The sequence below is a fragment of the Equus przewalskii genome, chromosome 12 (genome assembly GCF_037783145.1).
Source record: "Equus przewalskii isolate Varuska chromosome 12, EquPr2, whole genome shotgun sequence".
Taxonomy (NCBI): domain Eukaryota; kingdom Metazoa; phylum Chordata; class Mammalia; order Perissodactyla; family Equidae; genus Equus; species Equus przewalskii.
In genome coordinates this window covers 7,063,736-7,084,334 of record NC_091842.1, presented here as the reverse complement: position 1 = coordinate 7,084,334, position 20,599 = coordinate 7,063,736, and the positions used below count along the sequence as shown (strand labels likewise).

The 20,599-nt window shown below is 38.6% G+C and overlaps 1 protein-coding gene across 1 annotated transcript in view; it reads right to left on the bottom strand.

Annotated features, from left to right (window-relative positions):
• LOC103564392 (cytochrome P450 3A12-like) overlaps nt 1-20,599 on the bottom strand; it is a 34,528-nt gene that overhangs the window by 10,607 nt on the left and 3,322 nt on the right. The window contains exons 2-10 of the mRNA XM_008540104.2: nt 19,857-19,950; nt 17,901-17,953; nt 16,943-17,042; nt 11,659-11,772; nt 11,309-11,397; nt 9,802-9,950; nt 6,571-6,698; nt 5,418-5,484; nt 2,106-2,266 (exon numbers count right to left, since the gene is read on the bottom strand). Coding sequence (XP_008538326.1) covers nt 2,106-2,266; nt 5,418-5,484; nt 6,571-6,698; nt 9,802-9,950; nt 11,309-11,397; nt 11,659-11,772; nt 16,943-17,042; nt 17,901-17,953; nt 19,857-19,950 — 955 coding nt within the window. The remainder of the gene's footprint in view (nt 1-2,105; nt 2,267-5,417; nt 5,485-6,570; nt 6,699-9,801; nt 9,951-11,308; nt 11,398-11,658; nt 11,773-16,942; nt 17,043-17,900; nt 17,954-19,856; nt 19,951-20,599) is intronic.

Sequence of the window (20,599 nt, the reverse complement as noted above, 5' to 3'; positions counted from 1 at the left end):
TTTCAAAGGAGAGGTCACATATCTGTACCAAGAAAAGAGAATGTGTAAAAGAGCGAATCCCCTATTTATCATAAAGTTTTTAGTCAAAAAATCCTATTTGATAACTCTTCCATTTATAAATATATAATCTCGAAAGAAACACAGTATTATATAAAAACTCTATAAATAATTTGGAAAGAAACAAGTTCCTTTCTAAATCAAACATGACAAAAGAAGGATAAGATTGGATACTACCAGGGAGCACCATTTCTCGGGAAAGTTTTAAAGAACATTGGAACCCCACTCTCAGACCCATCCTCTGTTGCTGAAACAGTCTCCTAATTGTCACTTCAGGATTTGACTATAAGCTCTGAAGATATAAACAAGCACTCCAGCCCCAGAGGCTAGGTCTCCATACACCACAAATAATTCCAGTTTGGGCAAAGATCAGAAAAAAAGTATGGACAATACGTGGCTATCACCTGGTGTTATATTGACGAGGCAATGTTGTAGACCTTAATAGTTTGGCTCAGGAGCCTGATACCCTGAATCATAGCTTGGCTTCTTCACCACTAGTTATATAACTAGCATATGAAAGTTATTTCATCTCTTTCTAGTTCAGTTTTTTTTGACATGTTCCATGGAGATAATTAGAGTTGTCACTTCATATGGTTGTGTGGCAGAGACATTCACTGTTCACCTAACATCCATGTAGTCCCCTAACTTCCCAGCCCACTTTAACTTAGGGGAAATTAGCTTTGCTGATGGGCTGTGAGCTGAGATGGTGTATGTCACTTTGGAGACCAAACATTTGGAAAGCCAGCAAGCAACATTCTACCTTTTTTTCCCCAGTCAACAGGAAGGACTCATGTTCCAGATAATCAGGGATAATCAGTTACTTAGGCTAAACCTAGTCTATCCTGACTAACATAGAATTTTGTGCAGGTTAATTCATTTGTAAATAGAAAGCATTTACAAGAGACATATTTATTCATAAGCAAATGTTAGGTACTCACGTTGTTATTATCCTTGTAATTATTATTATAAAAAAGGGAGACACAATGGTTAGCTAGTCTCTGTCTCTAAGTGACCTTTTCATCATACTGAAAACAAAAGAATCCCAATATGGGCTTTACCAGAGAAAAAAGATAATCTCTAATTTGGATGGCCCCTAAAATGTTTTCTTATCTTATGTCTGAAGGACCTAAGACTCATAAAGTTCATAAGACTTGTCCAAAACCATACAGAGAACTCAAAGATATGTCTTTTACTTCATACCCTATAGTCTTTCCTCTACACCAGGCTTCTCTTAATCTGCAAAGTCTACCCAGGGTGGTAGAGTGCACTAATGGTCCCAATTCTTAACTCTTTCCTTTGTCCATGACCTTTCCATTTAACTTTGTGGTGCCCTCTCATTCTGACTCTGGGGTTGGCCTTATGGCTTCCTTTGAACAAATGCAGTGTTGGTTAAGTGTGATGCAAGCACAGATTCGAAATGCACCCATATGACTGGGCTTCTTGCTCTTGCCCTCTACTATTGCCCTGAGAAGAGCACACTCAGGCTGGCTTTCTGGAGCCTGAGAGACATGTGGAGCTAAGTCCTGCGAGCTAGCTTAGACAAGGCCAGCCTAGATCAGCCACTAGCCAGATCAAAGCAAGTCCAGCCAAAATCAACAGAGATAACTATCCAGACACTTGAGCAATAAATTATTATTCCTAGATGCCACTGATGCTTCGTGATGTTTTACCTGGCAATATTGTGGCAAAAGATAACAGATAAGCCAGGACCAGCACTTTTTTTCAAAGATCTTATACTTATCTGAGTAGCATACATTGCCCAGGTTTCTCCCTTTGTTTTTGTTTCTTTGGATCCAGCTTGAATAGAGTAGGTGAAAGAATTGATGTTTCTGCTTTTTCAAAAAAAATAGGCTGTTAGGTAGCATGAAATGTAGAAAATTAGGGTTCAGTGAGTGGAAAAGCAATGTTTATTCAATCATGGCCTGAATGTCAACTTCCTCAGCACATGATGACTTTCTTTGCTCTACTTTATGCTCAGCAAGTGGTGAGGAGAATCCTTGCTAAGACTTCACCTTCTCCCTCCCTCTCCAAGTATCTCATCCACTCACCTTATTGGGGAAAGTCGCATCAATCTCCTCCTGCAGCTTCTGCTGGACATCAGGGTGAGTGGCCAAAAAATACATAAGGAAGGAAAGAGAACTGCTAGTGGTCTCATAGCCAGCAAAAATAAAGATAATAGATTGGGCCACGAGCTCCAGATCAGACAGAGCTAAGAGGAAAGGAAAGACATGTTAGGTAAAGCAGGTCAATGTAAAACATCACAGTTTAGATACTTAGAAATCCAAATGAAATTCCCAAACCCCTAAGGAAAATAATAGAAAATCAGTTCAGAGTCAAGTTGGGAGTGTTTTATACTCTGATGTCTATCTGACAGAGCCAGGAAAAAGAAAACATTGTCCTAATTCAGTTTTCCCTAAAGTTTATGCTGTTCTTGGCCATCACCTCCTGGTTATGCCACTGGTCCCCAGCAACACAGCTAGGTAATTTAAGAGATAGCATTTCTCTCTAACATACACAGCCTTATCAGTATGTCCCTTGGATAACCCTAAAAGTACTTTAGCTGCAAGTAATATGGAATAGCACTACCCCCAGGAAAAACTTAAATTACACTAGCTAAAATATAGAATTTGTTAAAGTCTGTGCAATTCTAAGGCTTAACTGTAGAGAAAATTAAAGGATCTTTCCTCTAAACACGTTTGAGGGAATTTAAGAGAATAATAATGGACTACAGATAAACTCTTGCTACTCAAAGTATTCTCCATGGACCAGCAGCATAAGCAGCATCTAGGAGCTCATTAGAAACACAGAATTTCAACACCTACTCTAGAACCATCAAATCAAAATGTGAACTTTCATGAGACGTGATGTTTTGTGAGCACAACCTAGCTTGAGAAGTATGGATTGTACCTTAAGAGGCATCAGATAATGGAAGACCTGAGCACCAGTCTTCAATTGGAATATCTCAGACGTATACAGGAACTACAGAGACACACAAAATGCTAGAAGAGTGGTGATTGACCCTAGTCTAATCAACATCACTACAATAGAGGAAGAAAGAATGTGTCAATATAGGGTATTAGGTAGCATGAAATGTAGAAAAATAGGGTCCAGTGAGTAGAACAGCAATGTTTATTCAATCATGGCCTGAATGTCAACTTCCTCAGCACATGATGCCTTTCTTTGCTCTACTTTATGCTCAGCAAAAAGCCCTTTTGTTTATAAGTTGGCCTCCATTTTCACCTTTTCCTGGAAGAAACTAAGCATGGTCACACTCTAATCTATTTGCTTGGGACTAGATTAGGACATTTAGGTACTTAGGACACTGAAATAAACGTGGTTGGTACCTGCTACAAACATGTGATTTACAACCAAAATACTGCAGAAAGAGTGTAAGAGAGATCTACAGAGTTCTGACTTCCCAGTGATGACTCCTGTGATGCTGTTGTGGGTAAACTCAACTACCAAATCCTTTCCCCCAGTTAGCATAAATCTCATGATACTCAAAGTTTAGAGCTGTGCTGTCCAATGTGGTAGCCATGTGTGTCTATTTAAATTTAAATTTAAATTACTTAAATTTAAATATAATATAATGTTCCATTTTTCAGTGCCACTGGCCACATGTCAAGTGTTCAATAGCCACATGTGTCTAGTGGTTACTGTATTGAACAGGGTAGATAAAGAGTATTTCCTTCACCACAGAAAGTTGGATTGGCCCATATAGACAGATAGAAGTAAACATAGATATAGATATACTTCTAGTGGTGTGATAGACTCAAATCATCCCTGCTCTCTAGGACCAATTGTTAAATATCAGAAAATTCTGTGAGATGGCTATCAAGCCATTGGCAGCTTGAAATTAACCATATAGGACTAATCATGTCATGGAAAGAAACTATAAATTAGGCCCTTTTTTGAGAGACAGACAGACAGAGTATGTTTACATCACTGGTTATGGGTAGACATAGAAACATTTCTGTTTATCAGTTCCATGTAAATATATTTGATGTTCTAGCTTTGTCAACTGAGAGGATCTGGAAGCAGAGAAACCCTGGAAGCAATGAGAACTCCTACATCCCAGATTTTGGTTTCTAAATGCCATTTATCTTTACAAAGAACCAGAGTGCCTTGGGGAATTGGTTGATTCCCCAAGGGCTGGTTGGGAGAAATAGGAGAGAAACATGGAATGTCTTCCATCAGAAAGCAAGGAAGTTCTCGGAAAATAATATGTGAAAAGAAATAGAATACTCTGTATATTATAATGGTGGATATACAACATTATACATTTGTAAAAATGCATAGAAAGTACAACACCAAGAGCGAAACTTAAAGTAAACTATGGACTTTGGGCAATAATATGCTAATGTAGGTTCATTGATTGTGAAAATGTACCACTCTGGTAGGGATTTCTATTGTGGGGTAGACTGTGTATAGTTGGGGGAAGGTGGTATATGGGAAATCTCTGTACCTTTCACTCAGTGTTGCTGTGCATCTAAAACTGTTCTAAATAAGTCTACTGAAAAAATAAAATTAAAAAAAAAGAAGAAGAAGAAAGGACACAGGAATCCACTTGAAAAGGCTTCCAGTGGACAAACCTGAGAGAATTTGCGCATCAAAACAAAGAACGATATGAAACTAAATTAGTAATATATCATCATATTGACATAAATATATAAACAAGTAAATAAGTGAGGGAGAATGGAAACCTCTCCTTACAATGGAACATCAACTCATAAATGTATAAAAAATGGTGGAATTAGAAAGTCATCATTTTGAAACTAACATAGTAATAATAGTTTCAATCTAAATCCATCAATGGATGATAAAACTAGTAGGTGAAATTTGAAGAGAAAGAGAATGTTTACGCAGTCTCAAAGGCTTCCCTCACAGTTTACTTATTAATACAAAGAGAAAAATAAAACTTTACAGTAGATTAAGCTAGCAAACACAACTTTAACCAAATGTCCAAATTAATGTCACCAACACTGGGGCAATGTGCCTCCTGATGTGAGGAAGACTTGATGTGTATTTCCAGGGAGAGGTTTTGAATGAGTGGGTCTAGATGAGCCCTGAGAATTGATATGGAAACAAGATCCCTAGAGGTTCTGATATAGGTGAACCTCATACCACTGAATGACTTTGGAGCATGAAATATTTGTTTATTGGTGCTCTTCAAGATTTGAAGAAAATTGTGCCTCTGTGTTTCTAGAAAGTGTCTTGGGCTACCATTTATATCTGAAAATCTGCCTTTCTTCAATTTGGCTTAAGTTCTCATCTGTCTGGAAAATTTTCTGCATGTTTTTAGAACCAGCCTCTCCCCATGAGCTTCCCCACAGTGGCCCTCTGACACATTCCTTGGTTACCTTTATGGGTGTCCAGTTCTTTTGAATTCTGAGAGTTAATCATCAGCTGAAGAAAATCAACTCGGTGCTTGAAGAAGAGAGAGATATTTCAATGATGGACAGTCACTTGTGTAGTCAGAAATAACTTGGGAGTGCAGTATTTAGCCTCTTTCCTGAGAATATGGTCCCTTTAAGCCCAAAAGTCTGACTAGTGTTGCCTGAGTCATGAGTGAACAGAGCCACCAGATAAAAATCTTGGAGAGTAGGATGTTTCCCTAAGAGAAATCCAGCCACTACGTCCAACTGCTTTTTTGGTTCTCCCTCTCTCTGATCTTTGGCTGTTCTGGCTTTTGAACACAGCCTCTCAGCCAAAGAGTTGCCTGCTCCCTTTCCTAATGTGCCTGCTTGCTCAGGAGGAAGTCCCTGACTTTGATCCCTTCTTTTTATACATCCTTAACTTTTAATGAATTGCCACATAAATTAATCCCCTGACATTTGCAGAATTCTTCAGCAACTTTTCTCTGAACATCTTAAAGTGCCCCAAACTCCCAGAACTCTACACAATCTTCAGTAACTTACTGGGAGTACCCAGCCCTGTCTACCTGACCTGCAGACATCCTAGTGCTGGTCTCCAGGCCTCATGAAGGCAAAGCTGGGTTAGCCAACTTGCAGCCTCAATGCCAAAGAAGACTCCTGCCCACTCCAGACTATGAGAGGGTACCAATTTAACACGGACTATACTCTACAGGTATCCTAATGGGGGGTCCATTGGGGAAAGTGTAAAACAAGAGGCTTGGAATTGAAATGATTCTTTGCCAATCTAAGATCTGGGGAAATTATAATACCAGTAAAATAATTTTTAAGCAGAAATTTTTATCCTTTGACAATTTGTTGAAGGGAAGTGATAAAGTTTTGTCTCAACAACATTCACACAGTGACACAGTAATTTTCATGCCTATTATTAAATTTTAAACATTGCCTTCTGACTCATTTTCTTATATCCCCCCCAACTTCCACCTTCTCCATTTTCCCCAAAATATTAGGAGTCTCCTGCTCTAAAACTTAGAGATCTCTACCATCTGAAAAAACTACAGTGAAGTGCACAAATCATATGTATACAGCTCAATAAATTATAAAAAGCAAACACACTCATGTAAGCACCACCATATTTTACCTTTTCTTTATCTTTGAGGCGACTTTCTTTCATCCTTTTTACAGATTTTATGAAAAAATCAGTAACACTTTTTGGAAACACAAAGACATTTAATACTTCAAAAACTGCATTAAGAAATGGAAAGAGTGCTGTAGGAAAAAGAAAAAAGAAAGCACAATGAAAATGCAAATTTTACCTGTAACAACTATAATTTTCTCTACCGATCACAAGAGTAAAAGACACCAGGGTTCTCAATCAGGAGCAATTTCATCAATCACCTTTGCTCAGACTTCCATGCGACACTTTGCTCAAATTTCCAAGCGAATGGTGAGTCCATATAGGGTCCATCACTACAGCTGTGAGATCAGTGGCCCCATCCACATCTTGGGAGTGACCAAAGGCACAAGATTGCATTCCTTAACCTGTTAGCTTTTTATCTATTGGACTAGTGTCTCTGAATAAACCAGACCATAGTCTGATACTTTAATTAATGGTACACTTCAAGAAATATGAGTCAGGATAGAAATAATACGTGATGTCTTTTAATCACAATAAAGTGAAATTATAAATCAATAAGAGAAAGAAAATTTGGAAATTCTTAAATATGTGAAAATTAAACAATACGCTCCTAAACAACCAATAAGTCAAAGAAGAAATCAAAAAGGCAATTAGAAATTACTTTGAAATAAATAAAAATGGAGACAGAACATACCAAAACTTATGGGATGTAACAAAAGCAGTGCTCAGAGAGAAATTTATGGCTATAAATTTCTATGTTTAAAAAGAACAAAGGTCTCGAATCAATAACCTAATTTTCCACCTTAACACACTGAAAAAAGAAGAGCAAAACAAAGCCTTAAGAAAGCAGAAGAAATAAAATAATAAAGATGAGCAGAAACTAATAAAATAGAGAATAAAAAACAATAGAGAAAATCAATGAAACCAAAAGCTGATTCTTTGAAAAGAACTTAAGCTAGATTGACCAAGGAAAAAGGAGAGAAGATTCAACTTACTAGCATCAGAAATGAAAGAGGGGACATTACTGCTGACACTAAAAAATCAAATGAACTATAAATGAATACTATGAACAATTGTACACCAATAAATTAGATACTTTATGAAATGGACAATTTTCCAGAAAGACACAAACTACAGGAACTGACTCAAAAAGAAACAGACAATCTGTGGTGGTTTACCAGAGGGGAATGGGGTGTGGGAGGGTCAATGGTATAAAGGGGCACATGTACAGGGTGACTGATGTCAACTAGACTTTTGGTGGTGAACACAATGCAGTCTATAACAAATTGACTTCCGTCATCCGACAGAAGTCGAAGTAAAAGGATGTACACCTAAAATTTACATAACGTTATATACCAGTGTGACCTCAGTAAAAAAAGACAATCTGAATAGACCTATAACAAGTAAAAAGGTTGAGTTAGTAATTCAGAACCTAACAACAAAGAAAAGCTCAGACCCAAATGGTTTAATGGGGAATTCTACCAAATACTTAAAAAAGAATTAACACTAATTTTTCACAAACTCTTCCAAAAAATAGAAAAGGAGTGAACACATCCAAACTCATTCTACAAAGCCAGTATTCCCTGATACTAAAACCAGACAAAGACATCACAGGAAAAACAAACTACAGACCAAAATATCTTATGAACATGGATGCACAAATCCTCAACAAAATATTAGCAACGGAATCCAGCAACATGTAAAAAGAAGTACACATCATAACCAAGTGGGATTTTTTTTCCAGGAATGAAAGGCTGTGTAATGCACCATATCAATAGAAAAAAACTCAAAAACCACATGATCATCTCAATAGATGCCGAAAAAGCATTTCATAAAATCCAACACCCTTTTGTGTTAAAAACCTTCAGCCAGCTAAGAGTAGAAGGGAATTTCCTCAGTGTGATAAAGGGCATCCACAAAAAAACATAGCTAACACTGTACTTTAGAGTGAAAGACTGTATATTCTCCCCTAAGATTAAGAATAAGACTGGGATGCCTCTCTCACCACTCCTCTTCAGCATTGTACTAGAGGTTCTAGCCAGGAGAATTAGGCAAGAAAAAGAAATAAAAGGTATCCACATAGGAAATGAAGAAGTAAAACTATCTCTATTACCAGATAACATGATTTTATATATAGAAAATCCTAAGGAACTATTCAACCCCAAAAAGAAATGAAGGACTGTTACATGCTACAACATGGATGAACCTTGAAAACATTATGCTAAATAAAGAAAGCCAGCCACAAAAGATCACATGTTGTATGATACCATCCATGAAGTGTCCAAAATAGGTAAGTCTATAGAGACAGAAAGTAAATTGGTGGTTGCTTAAGACTAAGGGGAGTTGGAGGTCACAGTTAAAATGTACAGGGTATCTGCATTGATAAAAATGTTCTAATGATTGACTGTAGTGATGGTTGAACGTATCTTTGAATGTAACAAAAATCTTTTTTTTTTCAGGTGTATTGAATTATAATTGACATACAGTACTGTATAAGTTTAAGAAGTACAGGATAATGACTTGATATACGTACGTTGTGAAAGATTAGCACAATGTTTCATTGACATCCATCATCTCTTACAGTCACAAAAAAAATTTCCCTTGTGATGAGAACTATTAAGATCTACTCTCTAGCAACGTACAAATATACCATACAGCAGTGTTAGCTATAGACATTGTGTTGTGCATTCTATCCCCAGTATTTATTTATCTTATAATCAAAAGTTTGTATCTTTTGACCACCTTCCTCCAATTCCTCCACCCTAATCCTCACCTCTGGTAACCAAAAATCTGATCTTGCCTCTACGAGTTTGGGGGGGGCGGGGGTGGGGAGTTTGTGTTTCACATATAAGTGAGATCATACAGTATTTGTCTTTCTCTGTCTGACTTATTTCACTTAGCATAATGCCCTCAAGGTCCATTCATATTGTCACAATGGCAGGATTTTCATCCTCATTATGGCTGAATAGTATACCATTGTACATTTATAACACATTTTATTTATCAATTAATCTGTAGATGGATACTTAGGTTGTAAAAACAATTGAATTGTACATTTTAAATGGGTGAAAGATATTATATATAAATCATATCTCAATAAAGCTGTTACAGAAAGAAAGAAGGAAGGAAGGAAGAAAAAAAGGAGAGATGGAAGGTGAGATAAGGAAGGAAGGAAGGAAGGAAGGAAGGAAGGAAGGAAGGAAGGAAGGAAAAGAAAAATAATAGTCCACATACTTATTGAGAGAAGTAATGGATCAAGGAAATCAAAACTGAAGAGCTTCTTGGTATTTTCCACAAAGGGATCTTGTGGATTGTTGAGGGAGTCGATGTTCACTCCAAATGATGTGCTAGTAATCACATCCATGCTGTAGGCCCCAAAGATGCTGAGTAGAAAAAGAAAGACATGAAAAATTAAAATCAGCACCTCTTTACTCTCCTTATCCAACACATGCAGCAAGAAGTGTACGTAAACTCATATGCCCAGACAAGACAGGTAAAGAGCCACACACATTCAGAACGTTCTGTTGGATCATCTGAAGAGTCTATGCTACCATCACATTCATGAGGTGTTTATCAGGTTCCAGTGATGCAGCTGGCCCTGTGCTAGGAGTGATGGGGACACTAAAACATGTTAAACCCACTTCTGAGCTCAAAGAGCTGAGTCATAGAGGGGTAGAGACCCATAATCACGCAAATTACAAACTATTGAGTTTGGCAACTAATGAGTTGTTTTGAGTATGGGCAACAGCAACTTTATAAGCACTGTGTTTGAGCAGGACAAAGGGTGGAATAATTAACTCTTCCTAAGGCAGTCAAGAAAGGTGACATTGATCTGGGTTTGCCTCACTAAGTATCTATGCTCTGAGCTGATTCCTCTTTAGCATATTACAGAACAGCAGCACCCAGTTCTGATTTGCCAGGAATGTCATCCCTCCTTCTCTACACCCCTGAGAAGGCTCCTGAATGACGCACACTTCCTTAACTCCAGTAATCTCACATTGCCCTGAGGGCAGACTCATTTCTGTAAACGTAAGAACTAAGAATGTTCCTAGTTAAAAAACAATAATAATACAGCCTCCAACACTGATTCAGGTGATCCCATAGTTAAGTGATCATATGTCCCCAGGTTTCCCAGGACAATCCAAGTTCACACCTGTTGTCCCTGAATAATTAAAAATATCCCACTTTAGACAGTAGATGAAATGGTCACCCTACTCATAGCTTATACAGGGCCTTCTCTCTTCTGAGACTGAAGGAAGGAGAAGTGGTGGTAAGACTTGGTATTTAGTATTTTGCTGAGGATACGCAGCAAAATCACGAAGGGGTTTAAGTGTTCCAAGTTCCACATTGTAACTGTCCTGCCCCACTCACTGCCCACCAATAGGTACCAAACACCTTCCCCTCTCACTATTCCATACCCTCTACACTCAAAACTTTAGTATGATCATGTTTCTCTTTTGAAACTACCTATCTTTATCTTCCAGAATGTCTAAGGTGACAATTAAGCAGATAAATTAATCTTGGTTCACGTACACAGGTGAGAAGAGCCTCTCTATCCTGAATTCCCTGCCTTCTTGGGCAGGCCACTCCTTCTTGGATGACTCATTGGAGTTGTAACACCACACACATACTTCTGTTTGGTCACTAGAGTAACTCAACTGTGGGAATTTTGGCTCCATCACAGGTGGTTGGAGGGTCCCGTGACAGAGCTCAGAATCCCAGCAGGTACACTCCTACTCACTCTTTCAAGGTGATGGGCTTGCCTTTCTCTGCTTCCTTCTTCAGGTTCCTAACCAACACGTCTCCATACTGGCCAAGGATGGGGAACATCTAGACAATACACAATATGACCCAAAGTTAAATATGGAGAATCAAGTCCTAGGAGGACCTGGCTTTAACAAACATGGAGCAGTAAGTGACATTTTATAATGAATCTTATGACACCTCTTCTAGGACATAAAGATAAAAGACCATTTTTCAGTAGCTCAAATTCAGCAAAATACCCCTTGGAAAGAGACTACAATCTTATTTTCTACCTGACCCCAGATGCATTATTTAAGTTTCTGATTAAAAGTCCTCTTCATTTCTTACCTCCTTGAGCTTTCCACTCGTGAAGGTTGGAGACAGCAATGTTCGTATTCTCTTCCATTGTTCATCCTCAGACAGAGAGATGGCACTTTTCATAAATCCGAATGGACCAAAAGGCTAGACTCAAAAACAAAAGACATTTTGCCCTACCTGAGTTTTGGAGGTCTCAACAATTGTGGAAAATTTGTTAAATGGGCATCAGTTATTCAACAAATACTTAGTGACTGTATACTTAGTAGCAGGCCCTATGATACATGCTCAATAAATATTATCCCATGCCTAGGTTCCTATGAGGGTGGAGGACACATCCAGCCAACTGTTGCAGTTTGCAGCCTTGTATTCTAATCTCCTTTTAAATGAAAATGATCCATACGGTAGGAAAGCTGTTACTCCAAGGAAGAGACAGGAATAAGACCTAGTACATCCACCAGGGATGCTCAGAGTAGAAAGGGATTGGTGGCAGATAGCCAGATAGCCTTGGCAAACTGTGTGCTGCCTCAGGCAAGTTCTGTCCTTAGATATACATACAACACAAGCAACTCAAAAAAGAGGATATCTTAATATGATGATTTTTTAAAACAATAGTAGTTAATACCTAAAAAACTAGTAATCTTTTGCTATTCTAAAGAAATGGTACAATCACATGGAAACCCCTTTGCATTACATTTTTCCTCTAGGGATACAAAGGAAAAAAAGATAATTCTATTTCTCAGCTTGAGATGGGTCTACCAAGCCAACCTCCTTGAGCCTTTCTTTTATCTTCCAAAACTATATTTTGCTTTAAAATGCATAGCTCCAATACTCATTCGTGATAAATGCTCAAAAACTAGGAAAAGAAGGAAACTACATAAGAGTATCTACAAAAAACCTACAGCTAACAAGACACTTGATGAAAGACTGGAGTGACATCACTAGGATGTCTGAGGAGAAGACTTCGGCCTCCATTGCCCCATAAACAACAACAATTAGACAGCTATCCACTAATGCTATCCTCAAACCTGAGAATAACTGCACAAATGGGTAGGGAGAATAGTTTCATTTTCCCTGCATCATCCCATCTCCCAGGCTAGCACTGCCAATGTCCAAGAGGGAACTCCCCAGGCTGAGAGACTTCCTTTTGCTGGGACTAGGACAGCAGGGCAAGTGACCAGTTTCTCCAGCCTTTCAGGGCACTGCACAAATGACCCAGTTGGCTTTTACCACACCCAGAGACTGACATAGCTGACACGTCTTGAGAAAGCTAGGAACAAAGAAGGGCAGGGACTGCCAGCATCAGCAATATGATGGGAGTGACCATGGTTCTCTGTTGCCTGCTCTGCAGAGGACTCCAGAAGCCATTGCTGCTGAGGAAACCAACAGCCAGCGCAGATGCTGCAGACACCCTGCAGATGTTGCTTACTGTCAGCTCCACAGGTTTTCACATTCACAGACTCCAGCTGCCTGAGTCCTGCCGTGTGTCACTCCTCCCCTGCCAGAGCTGCCCTAGCCAGGGCCACTAACAACTCTCTGAGCCCTGGGATCTGCACCAGCAGCCAGCCCTGGGCTCTATGCCTGGGTGCGTGCATAACAACAGCCCAGGTCCCTGCAGCTGCTCAGGTGCCTAGAGCCAGCCCTGACTCCTGTCAGTGGACTGCACTGCCACATGTGCCCACAACTAACCCCTGCAGCCACACACCTGCACACTGCCAGCTTCAGCTCTAGTCACCAGCCCCAACTTCAGTGCGTGTGCCTGCAGTCAGGCCCCCACAGATGAGTGTGTGCATACCACCAAATCTGGCCACCACTGTTTGGTCCCTCACCACCTGATCTGGAGGTGATGCTTAATAACCCAATAGTACTTGCAGCCACTGTGGACCCTCCATAGCTCTTGCTGCCAAGGATCATGTAGTTGGTGATATTATGAACCCCAGCTGCTGAGCCAGCCATGCCCCCATGAAATGAAGCCGCTACATACCCACACACAGGGGACCTCACACCACTAGACTGAGGGTCACAGCATACTCCAGTTTGACCCAACCCTCAAGCAAAGGTCTTTTCTCACTGAAGTTAGCTCATAAAGTCTGGGAGAGGTGACTGCTTCAGTTGCACAGACACCATTGCAAGTCTACAGAGACCACAAAGAACTAGGGAAACATGACACCAGCAAAGAACACAATAAACTTCCAGTAACTGACCCCAAAGAAATGGAGATCCACAAATTGCATGACAAAGAATTTGAAATAATTGTTCTAAAGAAGCTCAGAGAGGTACAAGAGAACACAGATAAACAATTCAATAAAGTCAGAAAAAAATTACAAAAACAAAATAAGTTCAACAAGGAGATATAAAACGTAAAAAAAGAACCAAAAAAAAGAAATTTTAAAGCTGAAGAATACAAAGACTGAACTAAAAACTGCAACAGAAAGCTTCAAGGGAACCCCCATAAGGCTATCAGTGGACTTCTCAGCAGAAACCTTGAAGGCAAGAAGAGGATGAAATGATGTATTCAGAGTTCTGAAAGAAAAAACCTACCAACCAAGAATACTTTACCTTGAAATGCCATCTTCAGAAATGAGGGAGAGATAAAAACATTTCCAGGCAAACAAAACCAGAAAGAGTTCATCACCGCTAGACCTGCCTCATAAAAAAAAATGCTAAAGGGAGTTCTTCAATCTGAAAAGAAAGGATGCTAACAAGTAACGTGAAATCATACGAAAATATAAAACTCACTGGTAAATATATATAGTCCAATTCAAAATACAGTAGTATTGTAATGGTGGTGTGCAAATCACTTACAACTCTAGTGCAAAAATTAAAAAACAAAGAATTAAAGATAACTATAGCTAAAGTAATTTGTTACTGAATACACCATATAAAAAGATGTAAGTTGTGACATCAAAAACCTTAAACAGTGGGAGAGTAAAAGCATTGAGTTTTTGAGTGAGAGCAAAACTAAGCTGCTATCAACTTAAAATAGACTGTTTACATATGGAAAGTGATTTATGGAAGCCTCATGATAACCACAGCGCAAAAATCTATAGTAGATACAGAACAGATCAAGAGAAAGGAATCAAAGCATATCACTATAGAAAATCATCAAGTCACAAAAAAGAGAGGAAGAAGGAACAAAGGATCTGTGAAAAACCTAGGTTAACAAAATGGCAATACGTCCTTTCAATCAATAATTACTTTAAATGTCAGTGGATAGATGAATAGATATAGAAAATGTGCATGTGTGTGTGTGTGTGTGTGTATAAAACAGACAGTGAAAAATTATTCAGCCTTAAAAAAGAAAGAAATCCTTTCATTTGTGACAACATGGATGAACCTGGAGGACATCATGCTAAGAAAATTAAGTCAGAAAGAGAAGGACAAATATCACATGACCACACTCATATGTGGAATCTAAAAGAGAAAAGTCAAACTGATAGTAACAGAGTTGAATGGTGGCTATCAGGGGCTGGGGTGGGGAAAAGGGATGATATTGTTAAAAGGGTAAAAACTTTCAGTTATAAGATAAGTTCTGGAGACCGAATGAACAGTATCATGACTATAGTTTATAATACTGTATTTTATACTTTAAATTTGCTAAGATAGCAGATCTTAAGTGCATGTTACCACACACACAAGAAAAGGTACCTATGGGGGTTGATGGATATGTTAATTCATTTGTGGCAATCATTTCACAACATATACATATACATATATCAAAACATATTGTGTACCTTAAATATATACATTTTTGTTTGTCCAAAGTAAATAAATAAAAATTTTTAAATGGTGAAAGACTAAATGCATCCCCCTGAGATCAGGAGCAAGAGAAAAATATCCACTGTCACCATGCTTATTCAACATCATACTGGAAGTCTTAGCCAGTGCAGTAAGACAAGAAAAAGAAATAAAAGGCATACAGATTGGAAAGGAAAAATAGAAGTGTCTGAATTTTCAGGTGACACAATTGTCAAGGTAGAAAATCCCAAGGAACATAAAAAGAAAAATCTCTGGAACTAATAAACGAGCTCAGCAAGGTTGTAGCATACAAGATCAACACACAAAAATCAACCACATTTCTATATATTAACAATGAATATATGAAAACACATTAAAAACACAATACCGTTTAGAACCACTCCAAGGAAAATGAAATACTTTAGGTGTAAATTTAACAAAACATATACAGGATCCCTGTGCTGAGATTACAAACTGTTGATGAAAGGAATCAAAGAAAACCTAGATAAATGGAGACACACTGTATTTGTGAATTGAAAGTATTGACCTAGTAGAGATATAGATTTTCCAAAAGAGATCGGCAGAGATTATGAAAATCTCAGCAATTTTTCTGTAAACGTAGGTAAGCTTATTCTAAATTTGTATGGAAAGGCAAAGGACCTAGAATAGCTAAAACAATTCTGAAACCAAAAAAAATAAAGTGGGAGGAATCATTCTACACGATGTTAAGACTTACTCTTTACCTATGGCTATCAAGACTGTGTGGTACAAGTGGAGGGACATATCCATAGATCAATGAACAGAGTAGAAAATGAGAATTGGACCCAAACAAATAGGTCCAACTGATTTTTTTACAATGGTGCAAAACCTATTCAAAGGAGCAAAGAGAGCCTTTCCACAAACAGGCCTGGAGCAATTAAGACATCCATAGGTGACAAAAAGGACCTTGGCCTAAACCTCACACCTTAGACAAAACTTAATGCAAAACATATCATGGACTTAAAAGTAAAATATAAAACTATATGCTGTTTGGAAATAAAATAGGAGAAAATCTTTGAAAACTAGGGCTAGGTAAATAGTTTTCAGACTTGACACCAAAGCCACAACACATAAAAGGAAAAATTGATAAATTGGCCTCATCAAAATAAAAAATGTTTGCTCTGCTAAAGACCCTGATAAAAGGAAAAGGCAAACTGCATACAATGACAATAAAAGAATAGTAAGAGGGAGACTTATGGTGACGGAACAATTCTGTATCTTGATTATGGTGGTTGTTACACAAATCTACATACATGATAAATTCTCATAGGGCAACACACACAAATGAGTCCACATAAAACTGATTAAATCTGAATAAGCTCTGTGGATACTACCAATGTCAATTTCCTGCTTTGATATTGTACGATAGTTATGCAAGTTATTACCAACTGGGGGAAACAGGATGAAGGGTAAGATGACATGGCACCACCTTACTTTTTTTTTTTTTTTTTTTGGAAACTTCCTGTGAATCTATAACTATTTCTAAACAAAAATTTAATAAATAAATAAGATTTTAAATTAAAAAAAGATGTATACCTACCCGCCGGTTTGTAAAGACAGAATAGCATTCTTTCACTAGTACTGTTTTGATCATGTCTGGATCTGTGATAGCCAGCACAGGTTTTGTGCCATGATAAGTCCTGTTGGGGAGACAGAGCTGATTAAATTAAACAAGCTGGATTCTACAGCTGGAGCTACACCTGCAGTCCAGACTTTCACCCTGACATTACATAATCCACATTCCTAGAGATTATGGTTAGAAATAACAATAGAACATTTGTTAAGTCTAGGTGGTGTGTACATGGGTATTTCCTGTACCATTCTCCATAATTATTTTTCTTTTTTTTTTTTAAGATTTCCACCTGAGCTAACATCTGTTGCCAATCTTCTTTTTTTTCTTCTTCTTCTCCCCAAAGCCCCCGCGTATGTAGTTGTAAATTCTAGTTGTAGATCCTTCTGGTTCTGCTATGGGAGACGCTGCCTCAGCATAGTTTGATGAACGGTGCGAGGTCTGCACTCAGGATCTGAACCAGTGAAACCCTGGGCCGCCAAAGCAGAGCGTGTGAACTTAACCATTCAACCACTGGGGCCAGCCCCTCCACAATTTTTTCTATGTTTAAAATATTTCATTACAAAAAGAAAGGTAGGTTAGTGAATAATTGAAGGTAAATAAATTGTCTAAGAACAAAACAATAATAAAGGAAAGTCTACCCACTCAGTCATGAAAATTTACAGTCTTGAAGATCCATCAAAACATGATAAATGCCTACGACATAATGTGAGATGAAAACTGTAGACATAGTGATCATAAATATGTAAAAATGTGTCTACACATGGAAAAAAGATTTGGAATGTTCAAAAAGTGATAGTAGGATTACAGATGATTTCATTCTTCTACTTCTAAAATTTCTAAAAGAGTCTCTGAACTGACATTGCCTTCAACTCCAGGAAGCCTTGTCATAACAAGTCTAGCCAGTGGAAGTTTCCAGAATACTCACCCCCACATTTTTCCATACTTTTCAAAACATTTCTTATCAAAATCCCAAATACCCTGCAAGGAGAAACAAAATTACATTAGTAATCTAAATGTATTGAACGGCACCTCTAGCTGGGACAAAAATGACTCCAATCCCATGAAATCAGTCTTACTATCTTTCACTGGCAGTGAGAAAGAAGTTCTTATTCCGAGACGTCTTAAAGGAAAGAAGAAAATGTTGAGGAGATATTTGACATGGAGAATTTAATTTTGACTTTTCTCCAAGTATCATAGATATTAAATAACTTACCCATTTCTATGAATACTAAGTAACTCCTTCTCTTTCTAAAGTGTTTTTGCTTGTGCAAGTGTTGTCTCTGAAATCAAATAACTCTCTGAATTATTAACTCTATGTACACATGAGAAATCTGAAGCTGAGAGAAAGGGAGAGCGGCCTACATGCTCTTTGATCTCCTTGTTAAGCATCCTTTTCATTTATCTCCTGAGCCCTCTCTAGAATTCGAGCAGAATTAGGAAGTTAAAGACACGAGTGACCTCTTTTAGTCTAGCAGATTTAAATAAGTCTAAGCCATGTATGTTGAGTGAGAAAGTGAGTGAGTGAATGAATGAATGACAAAGTGGACTCGCCTTTCAGTTTTCCAGCTCAACATGGAAAAGATGGCGAGAGACCACCACTCCACAAAGGACAGAGGAAATTAAAACACATGCTCTGAATTTTCACTTCTGTAGCCTAAAAAAAAATCTTCAAATCACCAAGTTTCAGTTGTGACGTTTTGACTATGCAAAAGAAGATCCCAGGAATGTGGGTCTTGGGGTGCATTTACTAAGGAGATAATCTGGGAAAAGTGGAAAGGAAACTATTGTCTTTTCACAGGGAAGAATGTATGAATGTTTTTAGGCAGTAATTAGGGACTGAAAGCCTCTGTTGGGAGAATTGGAATCTGAGAAACGAGCCTCAGTTCTCACGGAAAGGAAATCTGAGGCGGAGGGCAGCCTGCATGAAGGGGTCTGTCTGCTGGCCTTCTGGACCCGAGGTTTTAACCTTCTATCCAGTGGCCAGGCCCTGGGAGAGGCATCTGGATGAACCACAAAGTCTCCGCCAAAACTCACAGTCCATGTGTCACCTAGTACATTCCATTCACCTAGTACATTCCATTCAGTGATGTTAAATTTTTAACAATGTTGTCAAATAATCTCCCTTCTAGTGCCTTTGTATAAGTGAGTCTGCCTTTGTTTAAAGGAAAAACACAACTCAATTAGTGGTTAAATATTTGAGGTGGATAGATTATCACCTTGTTTCAGTTGTACCCACTCCCTGCTCAGACTCACCTATAGAGAGCCTCCTTTTAAGGAAGAAAAGTAAAGCAGAAAGCTCTTGTTCCATCTCTGAAATCCCAAATAGAACAAATAACTGCCAGGGTTTAGCAGTTCTTGAGAGAATTCAAGGATGTGCAAAATAACTGATGGTAAATACCTGGCTTGCCTAGGAAACTGAAGTTTAAAATTACCCAGGAGGAAGGAGACAAAACCAAATGGCTACCCAGAGTTTATGCTATGAACAGGGAAGTCTGACTCTAGTGTACGCGGCTTAATGAGTTACTACTGGGCGTTCCCTTCATTCTTTTCTCCTAATACTCAGTACAATTGTGCCTTCCTGGGAACCTGCAGCTAGCAGAAAGAAAACCCTCTTCACAATGCTCACAAGTTGGAACATCAAGTCCTGTGCTGAATCAACCAGAGAGCTGGGCTGTCCAACTGAGGCAAAACCTGACGCTAATAACAGCTGACAACATAGCCCTGGGGTCAGCCTGGTCACATGCTGGGTGGGGCCTACGATGTCATTTCTGGAAAATGTGAAGTCTCAGAACTTCTCCCTGAGCATGGGCATTTTTACTATAAAACTAAGGTGGGACTTGCAACCATGAGAAGCAAAAAAGGAAGCTCAAAGAATACTCACCTTATGGTAACTCAGAACATTTCCAAAAAAAGGCAGAGGTGTTGGCCCAGGAATTCCTAGCTTCTTAAAAAGTCCATGAGTGTAGGTCCCGTATCTATAAAGTGAAAGAGAAAGCCAGGTCATAGGGATTGTGGAAAAGGTGCTGGGACTGGCCAGTGCCTGACTCAGAACTGGAACTCTCAAGAGAGGGAGGTAACGTGTGGGCAACGAATAATAACAGCAGCTCCAGCAGCAATAACTACATTCACTCATCCTGTCCTTTCCCACCTCCACAGTGAGACCCACAAATAGTAATGATGAGTATCTAAAAACAGCTGAAGTCTCCATGGTCCCAATCCTAGAATGAATACTTGATAAACGTTTCGAAACTTGAGTGCTCCTGAGAGGTTCAGACTGGAATTCTCCCAACAATTCATTCATGTCTACTCAGTATGTTGACTCTTCCATCATTTGGAGATTCTCATTCTACGTGAAAAGGGGAAAAAAATTTTTCTGCTCCACTGAGATTTTTGTGTAACTACACCTACTCAGAAAAGAGAGTTACTTGAGAGCCTACTGTGACATTGTTCTTATAGTTTGCTCAGAGACTTTTATGCTTTGCCCTCCCTTCACACTCTGACCCCATTTTAGGATCTGGTTCATCTTAAATCTACCTTCATAGTGAGGCCTTGGATCAGCCAGTGTTCATCTTTCTATAGAATGAAAACCATGTTCAAGGCTTCCATTGGCCTTGTAGAAATATG